This window comes from Alnus glutinosa, chromosome 6 (assembly GCF_958979055.1).
Source record: "Alnus glutinosa chromosome 6, dhAlnGlut1.1, whole genome shotgun sequence".
In the NCBI taxonomy this organism is placed as follows: Eukaryota; Viridiplantae; Streptophyta; class Magnoliopsida; order Fagales; family Betulaceae; genus Alnus; species Alnus glutinosa.
The window spans coordinates 4,961,980-4,971,105 of NC_084891.1; the positions used below are offsets into that span (position 1 = coordinate 4,961,980).

Here is a 9,126-nt window from a genome sequence, read left to right on the forward strand (position 1 = left end):
TAGCCCTAAAAATTTATTTGATATAAATTTTGAATCTGTGTAAAATATGCAAATTGAGAACATTTGAGAATTTATTTTCATAAAGTTTTCTTTGAAATTGGTTTCAATCTATTAAACTGTCTTTTATCCAAACGGCATATAATTATCATATACATTTTGGACAAATGTCAGTTTAATATATTGGATTAAGAGATTATTCTAAACCCAATTTGGAAGAAAAATTCACCTTTTGTTTTATTAGAGTCCGTTTGGCCCTACAATTTTGTAGGCTAAAAGTGCATTTTTAAACAAAATCACAAAAAGTATCTTGTTTGGAAGTGCATTTAAAAAAAAAATGACGGTTTGAAAACATTAAAAAATTCAAGTTTTCAATTAAAGACCATTACCGTAATTTTAAAAGTCAAACCACGATTTTATCAAATGTTTAAATTTTTTATTTTTATTTTTTACGTTTTCAAATTGTACATTTCGAAACTGCAAAACCAAACGGACTTTAAAGTAACACTCTCAAATACAATCAATTGTATTATGAAGAAAAATTAAATATCATTAAAATCTATGGAAGATTCTTCTTAGATTAGGAGTGCAATAGAAACAATGATCAAATTCTGTGCATTAAATTTGAGGGCAACGCAAAGATTTTGGTATATTTATGTTGTAAACATAGATAAATTTAGTGTCACGCCCCCGTTTTGGGATATAAGGGAAACGTGAGTTTGAGTACTAAAATCATATAAATGGAAGCGTGCATTTACAACATATAAATTTAAATCTCCTATTTTATTAAACCTTTCTATTAATAATTCTTTACAAGGTCATGAACTCCAAAAAGAACAAAACATACTATACAATACTAGGGTTTGGCCGGTTCATCACGAACTATCGCTCTCAGCGAGGTCTACGCCCTTACAAGGAAAAGACTTCGTCTTACTGTTGTCATCTGGAAAGGGGTGGAGGAAAAAGGGGTGAGTTCGACAACTCAGTAAGGAAAATACAACACTAGGGGAATAAAACATGTTATAAACCTTTATGCCATAATCTTTAATCATGCATAATGACAGATTTATTCTACTCACTGATAAGATTTATTTTCACATATGATATGATGAATTGCATAATGTAAATTGATTTATAATCTAAACCAATAGTATGTTGATTTTAATTTATTTTAGATGAATTAAGTGTTTTTGAGTATATTAAAATTTACGATGATGTTTAAAAGTATGAACATGATATGTGATTTTAGACTGAGTATAAATTGGAGGTTCAAGTTATGAAAATTGTCTAATAAGTGTTATGCTAGGCTGTTTATGTTTTATAAGAAAACACATATTAAAGCATGATTCATGGAATGTATTGTTTTAGGACAGGTGGCATAGCATATGAACAATGGTATAAGAATGACAGTTTATGCAGATTAACAAGATGAACAATTAAACAAATTTCTAATGATTCAGTAAATTCTTTTTATCAGTTTTCTCTTTAATCCTTTGTCTGTGGTTTAACCATTTACAGACTCTAAACCGCTGTTAACCGTGAGCGGAGCACGTTGGCTTTTGTCACACAGACCTATGGACTTAGCCTGTCGTCACAGGGGAGAGCCATTCCGAGTTGGGGATCTTCCCTAGGTGAAGGCCAACCTCGGCTAGTAGCACACACCAACTTATGGTATGCTTGCCATGCTACCCTATGGGTACCAATCCTAACTGTAATAGTGCCTCAGGGTTAAACAATTACTGCACATGGACGTTTTTCTGTAATACTGTAGGCTCTGCTTTATCTGTATACTTTATTTCAAAACTGTAAGAGCCGCTTTCATAACTGTAGTCATGCGCAGAATTTAACTTTAGAATCTCTTTTCTTTCAAAACTGTATTCATGAATAGAGTCATATACTTTGGAATGCTCTATAGTCATAACTTTCAAATGCTCTATTTTCATTATTGTAAGTAAGCATAATTCATAATTTTTGAAATGCTCTTAGTCTTAACTTATAATTATGCATAAATCATAATTCTTAAAAATGATCTTAATCAAAACTGTGATTTATGCTCAAAATTCTCAAACAATATCATATGAGTAATAAAGCTTGGCATTAAAAATCACATGAGCAACGCTTTGTAAAATTCCCCAACACTTTTTCAAAAGATTTGTAATAAAATCTTGTTGGGGTTTTTCGGTGTTGTATCCCCTTACCTGGACTTTCCATTAGCGTCAGAAACGACTTTTTACCTAGATAAAACACAAGGATGAATTTAACGGAGCGTTTTGAAATTCAGTTTCTAAGACTTTAAATAGACTATCTTATTCATATATTCTATATACAAAATCTCTATCCAATTACATCATAATTTATAATCATAAATCAGCATCACTACTTTAATAGACCAAAACCTCAATCCACAACCAACACCCATAGCCAAAGAATCAGCTTAAACTATTTTACCCACCAATTCACCAAATTCCTCAAACAACATCAAATCCAATATACCTAATCCAAAACCCTCACTCCAAAATTATTCCAAAATTATTCCAGAATCCTACTAAAAACATAATAATCCTTTACAATAAAATATGCCAACAAAACCACTACTAGGGTCATTTGGTTATCAAAACAACGTATCATAAACTATCTTTTATCAATTTTGAATACAAAGCCTACCAATTCAACTAGAACCCAATATACTTAATCGGATCATCAAACACATAATCTAAAACAACTGAAATTTATTAATATTTGGCCATCATCAAAACATGGCTTAAAATCATCATCAATCAAATACTTCAAATAAACCCAACATCACAGTAATTGGCCAGAATTTATCCATTATCATCACACACAGTCTATCAACAGAAACAATTGTAACCTCAAAACCATTTGGCCAACATCACCCTAAATTCAAACACTACAAAATCGGTTAAGTTACACAAGAAACCCAAATCTGTCACTGCCAAAATACAACCGACCACAACACCCCAAAATAATCAAATACCCACTGCCGCCACATACACACACACAAACAAGAATAACCCAGAATTTACAAGTGATTACCCAGAGAATTTCTGAGAAGACCCACCGGAAATCATCTATGATTTTGCCGGAAAACGGGCTCGGGTCGCCAGAAAACGCACAGGAAGAACCGGGTCTTCCTCTCGGGTCTTCGGGTCACAGGGTCGAGTTTTGGGTCACGGGTCTTCGGGGTTCGGTTGGGTTGCTGCACACAAGTCACGGCTCACCGGAAACAGCTACTGGGACCGCCGGACATGGAGGATCGAACCTCCGGAAGGATCGGGTCACACGGGTTCTCCCGGATTCGTCGGGTTTGGCTTGAGGGTCGCGGGTCCAAGCTCTTGGGTTAATGGGTTTTAGCCCACGGGTTCGTCAGAAGTCGCATCACCGGCGTTCCCTGGTCTCGCCGGCGTCACCCAGCTCGTCCACCGGAAGATCGGGTCCGATTTCCCGACTTCTCTCCTTCTCCGTTCGGTCTCTTTCTCTCTCGCTCAGACTCTCATCTCTCTCTCAACATCTCTCTGATCTCTGTCTCTATCTCCTGATTTCTGCTTCTCTCTCTCTCTCAATCTCCAGCTCTCACTCTCTGTGTCTCACTGTGTTCGTGTGAAAAGAAAGAAAGAAGAAGAAAGAAGGAAGAAGAACAAAAGAAGAAAGAAGAGAAGAAGAAATTAATAAGGAAAAACAACTTGCTCAGCAAGTTTATAAACTTAAGAGTTAAGTTTATTAATTTGAGTTAAAATAAAATATCTACTTAACCTAAGTTAAGTTTTATCCTAATTAGATTAACCTGAGTTAATTTTTTTTAAAAAATCTAGTTAATCTATGGTTAACTTTTATCTAGTTAAATTAACTAGAGTTATTTTTTAATAAAAGCTAATTATTAATAATATTAAGCCAATTAATAAATTTTAAAAAAAATATGGGGTATTACATTTAGTGTTTGATTATTCACTAATTTTATTAAGGAATATTCAGAATATTATTGAAGAAGACCAAGTTTTAAGGTTCACACCATTCCCATTGTCCAACAACTCGTATACTATATATAAAAAATATGAATTTCTCTAATAACTCATATATTTGTAACGAAAGGGAATTACAAGCAGATCACACTGTTGGTATGGTCGAGACCTTTTAATCGGTCTGTTTTTTATAACTAGGGTATGGACCTACTTAATTAGGTTTACTACTTCTACTTAAACTATGAGTGCTTGGAGTCTGATTTGGTCTCTGAGTCCAACTCTCATTTTGTTGATTAGATTATTCAAAAAGTTCTTATCGGATCCGGATTAGGATTACTACTCCAATTCAACTTAAAATAGGATTATTCCCGACCCACATAATCATCAAAATTTTAAGGCAAAAATATTGGATGTAAAGAGGATTCACTTTAACAAACAAGAATCAAGATCTAGTTATAATAATTTATAATTAGAAGTGAACTAACACTTGAAAAATATTAAACATTTAAAAAAGAAATTGAAGTTAAAAGTAGTTTCATATTCTACTTAATATTGGAATATAAATGAGAGAGAAGTTAAAGTAAGAAAATGGAATCTATTTATCAATTTTTTTTTTAATTTTTTAATATAAAAAAATGGCTTATATGATTCACAATATAGTAAGCTAACAAAAAAATAAAATAAAAAAGGACACATAATAAAAAATAAAAATGAAAAAAATCATTTTCTAATCCAATACAATTTATAGCTGTCATTGTCGATCGAGAAATAGCAATTTTTCTAGTTCCTCATTGTCAATAGTATAGTAATTCACTAATTCTTCTCCCTTAATAATAATAATAATAATTTTTTTTTTAAAAAAAAAAAGAAAAAGAAAGAAAGAATAAAGGAAAGTGTTAGCACCAAGCATGTGCGCACTACGCACCCCTCTTTTTTATGTTTAAGATTTAAACTTGACTACCACGTCAAAAAGAAAATACAATATATAAATTCATGACAATTTATTATAGTAATTAATTATGCGCATTCTTGTTCTCTCAAACCCTAGCTTTTAATTTCCCCTTTCAACTCACGATCACAAAGAACATAAATCTGATAGATAGAGAAGCAGAAATCGATCAAGAAAAGCAGGAATCTTCAGTGATCGAATTAAGCACGATCATCGAGGCAGGTTAGGGAATCCTCTCCGCAATTTTGAGTTCTAGGGTTTCGATTCTCGCTCTTAATACCAGTTTATTGTTGTCCTATCTGCATTTTTTTTTTTTTACCAATTTTAAGATTTCTTTTCTTTTTTCTTTCGGAGATTGACGTTCTCTGAACGCTTAAGAAATCAAATTTTTTATTTTATTTTTTTGTGGTAAAAAATTATTATTATTATTATTATTATTTATTTTTATTTTTTTGTGTACTTTGTAGTTGCATGTGATCTGTTTGGTTCTGCTTAATGGATTTGTTTTGATTTATTGAATGTTATCTGGGATTTGGATTGAGTACTTTTTGTTGTATATTTGGGGTTTAAGATTCTTTTGTGGTTAATTTGTTATAAAGTCGGTGTTTTTGGAAACTGATTGTTCTGTATTTATCTTTCCTTTGATTTTGTTTTGCTATACTGTTGGTTCTCTTTGGAAAAAGATTGCGTTTTCTATATCTAGTTATTCTGATATATGTCTGAATGGTTGCTTTTTTGTGATGAAAAATGTTTTCATATGTTCAATATTCAGAATTACTGCTAAATAGTTCATATAGCATTTGTGTAACTGCTCTTGGGGTTTTTTCTTTTTAGGGCATTCAAAGGGTTATTGGACAAAAATTGTAGTTGGGGAGTAACATATTTGGATATAAAGAGATTTTATCTGATTGTGACATTTACGTTCTTGGTTCTTACAGGTTTTGTGATAGCATAGCATAGCAATCATGAGATTCATAAAGGGTAGTAAAGTGGAGGTACTACAGAAGAAAGAGGTGCCTCCAGGCGAGTGGCATTGTGGTAAGATTATCTCAGGTAATGGGCACACTTACAGTGTTATATATGAAGGTTCTTTTGGCATGAGAAGCGAGGCACTTGTTGAGAGAGTGCCAAGGAAAGCCGTTAGGCCCTGCCCTCCTTCTGTGGGAACTGTGGAGAGTTGGGCGGTTGGAGATGTTGTGGAGGTCTTTGATGTTGGTTCCTGGAAAGTAGCTATGGCTTTGAAGGTTTTGGGTGGGGATTATTGTTTGGTCAGGCTACTGGGATCTTGTGAGGAGTTCAGAGTTCAAAAATCCGACATCCGGGTGCGTCAGACTTGGCAGGATAACAAATGGGTTGTGATTGGAAAGGTATATATATATATATAATTTTTTTTTTTTTATTATTTTTTTATGTTATTATTATTTTTTTTTGTCTTGCTTTGGTTTGTTATTATGTTTAGTTTCTTAGTTACACTTTAGTGAGAATGATTATTCTTGCTTTTCTTTTACTTGTTCTCTGGTTAGATTTTATCTTGAGTCGCTAATTGGGTGTTAATAGTCAGATGTCCAATTTCTGTGTAAAAGTCACTGAATATTTGTTTACTTCTAATCGAAAAGCACATCACCTATCATAGTTGACACTGTTTTTTCTCGCAAACAAAGTGAGACTGAATCAGTTTATGCTGTCCTTACCTTTACGTTGACTAATTTTATGTTGGCTTTTGGTCACAGGGTTCGGGAAGTTGCGAGGCTGTGAAATCCAACAAACCATCCAGCTCAAACTGTTATCTGATGAACTCCGAGTTTCCGCAATTAATTACAGCCAGAAAGAAGCAGACAGGAAATGATCATTTAGCTGCCAAAGACAATACTTTTTTTCAGGAGTCTTGTGTTGTCTCATCTAGAACATTGAAGAGATTGTCCCCTTATTGCTCCTCTCATATTGAAGAATATACCAGAAAAATGAGAGCAGTTGAGAAAGAGGGTGAGCGTCAAAGATTCATTTCAGAGTCCCCATCCCCCTTGCTAAAAAAGGTAGATGCTGTTGCTTACCCACGAGTAAAACTGGGTGAAAAATACATGCATGCTTCCTCTAATAATCAAACAACTGGATATTTTGAATTGGAGAGGGGAAATCAGAATGATTCTGTTTTGTCTTTTCATGAAAGAAGTTCAGAACCTTCTGATTGTGATAGCGTGGCATCTTCTGTTGGTAGTTGTAGTGTTGTTAGTAACAGTCCAAATAAGTTGTCTGGTCATATTTTATCAGGTCCTACTCAAGATGCAAATACCCTCTGTAGTGATGCAGATTCCTTTTATGATTGTGGAGATGAGGAAGGAAAATGTCCCCTTTCTCTACAAGAGGATGTAGCAGAAAAAATCCATAGACTAGAGTTGCATGCTTATTGCAGGACTCTAGAGGCAATATATGCTTCTGGGCCCTTAAGTTGGGAGCACGAAGCTCTATTGACAAATCTCCGTATTTCACTCAATATTTCAAATGATGAACATTTGATGGAGATAAGGCATCTAAAATCAGTTGGAACTGGCCTTCATCTTAGTTAACTAATAATCAAGGGATTTTGTTTTCCTTTAGAATAGGATATTCCATAGTTGGCTGTCCTCACAAATCATTGTAAGAAGCAGGAGGAATGGTTGCTTTTTGTAGAATCGGTCTTGGGAGTTTCAATCTGTACTTGGAAATTATGTAACAAAAAATTGTATACAGGAATGAATTTTTTTCAGGCTCATCGCAGTGTTCTTTTATTCCCTTTTCTTCTTTTTCCTTATGTTATTCATTTATTTTTGGGAGGATTTTCTTATATTTAATTATATTCAGCTAAGATCTTGAAGTTCTTTCCAATCATTAGAAAGGTTTGGCTGCCATATCATGTGAGAAAATTCTTATTGACTTCTCTATCTGCAGCTCTTGGTTTTTGAAATCTTGCACCCAAAAAATAAGGAAAAAAAAATATTGAATTATTCTGTATCTGATGTTCTGGATATGAGGATGACAAAGTTGCGATCTAACTATGTCTTTGCTTGCGTAAAATGTTCGCCTGTCCTGCCTTTATTATGTTTGGCTGGTTGACTAATTTGGCATTTATAAGAACATGGAAGCTTTTCGGTTATTTACTAGATCCCTTCCCCCCATTATGTCTATTCCCTTTTATTTCATTCTGGTGATGTTATGACATCAATTGATTTGTTATGCATGCAGAAGAGTAATAAGAAAGCTATTTTTTGCTCCACTGTGTAAACCTTTTGTTGGATCTAAATTATACTATGGCTTGATTCCCTCACCATTTTGCACTGGGAGTTGTCTTTCTAGAATGCTATTGATGAATCCCCTACTTTTTCCAGGGCCAAAGTTGGAGGCTTGCATGTCTTGCTTCCAAAGGTCTAAAGATGATGTTGGGTTTTGCCGCCTTTCTCTTGGCTTAAACAATGGGGCTTTTTACATGAGACAATAGATGACCAGCGAATGGCATCATTATTTCATCTGATTCAATGATATAGTTCATTTCAGGTCTGCTGGGAACCATGGACACATGGTGCCAATGTAAAACCCAATCTTTAAAACAGCGGCAAGAACAATCTTGATGTGGAAGGCCTTCTTATCAAACTTCTACTTCAGATAATGAACATCAGTATAGTTTTCTTTATATGGTATATTTATTTAGTGCATAATGTTTGTCTTGAATCACTCTGGATAAGTTTCACTTGTTTTGCTTAATTTCCTGTTATTTCCTCAAAATTGGAATACAGGGGTTTGGATTTTCCCAGTTTTATGTTATATTTAATATTTTAGTGATGTGAAGCTACTCTCAGTGATTCTATCATCCATATGATCTGCTTAACTGGTGACCGGTTGTTCTAGAAGTCCTATTTTGTTACCGGAATTGACCCTTGTTCCCTTGCTATTATATTAAAGAATAGGGAGAAAACTTCAGTGCTCCTTTGGAACACCCTACTACCCACTTTCTTTCTTTTCAAGGACCTTTCCCCTTTATACTTTCTCTTGGTGTATAACTGCTAATCACTAATCACTAGTAGCACATGGCCTGTTTCACTCTGTAACTTAGGCATAATGACTTGTATGTATGGTCGTAACGTGGATGCCCATATAGAATAGCAGTGCAATGCATTTATGGGACTGCTGATTGAGCAGACATGGCATGGAATTATTTGGGAGTTCATAAGA

At 34.1% G+C, this 9,126-nt stretch overlaps 1 protein-coding gene across 2 annotated transcripts; it reads left to right on the plus strand.

Annotated features, from left to right (window-relative positions):
- Positions 1 to 4,962: 4,962 nt before the first annotated feature.
- On the plus strand, positions 4,963 to 7,688 carry LOC133870341 (uncharacterized). Of its 2 annotated transcripts, none has more exons than XM_062307438.1 (3): positions 4,963 to 5,141; positions 5,862 to 6,290; positions 6,654 to 7,688. In XM_062307438.1, the coding sequence occupies exons 2-3, from the start codon at positions 5,889 to 5,891 to the stop codon at positions 7,485 to 7,487; spliced, it is 1,236 nt and encodes a 411-aa protein (XP_062163422.1). In that variant the 5' UTR covers positions 4,963 to 5,141; positions 5,862 to 5,888; the 3' UTR covers positions 7,488 to 7,688. The 2 variants fall into 2 exon arrangements, with proteins under 2 accessions (XP_062163422.1, XP_062163421.1); XM_062307437.1 differs by having other exon boundaries at positions 4,965 to 5,145.
- Positions 7,689 to 9,126: the final 1,438 nt, after the last annotated feature.

What these genes read in the sequence shown, in the direction of transcription:
- LOC133870341 (XM_062307438.1), top strand. Translation starts at nt 5,889, where the DNA reads ATGAGATTCATAAAGGGTAGTAAAGTGGAGGTACTACAGAAGAAAGAG. An exon ending in AATGGGTTGTGATTGGAAAG is followed by an intron (nt 6,291 to 6,653) that starts GTATATATATAT and finishes TTTTGGTCACAG; the next exon opens with GGTTCGGGAAGTTGCGAGGC.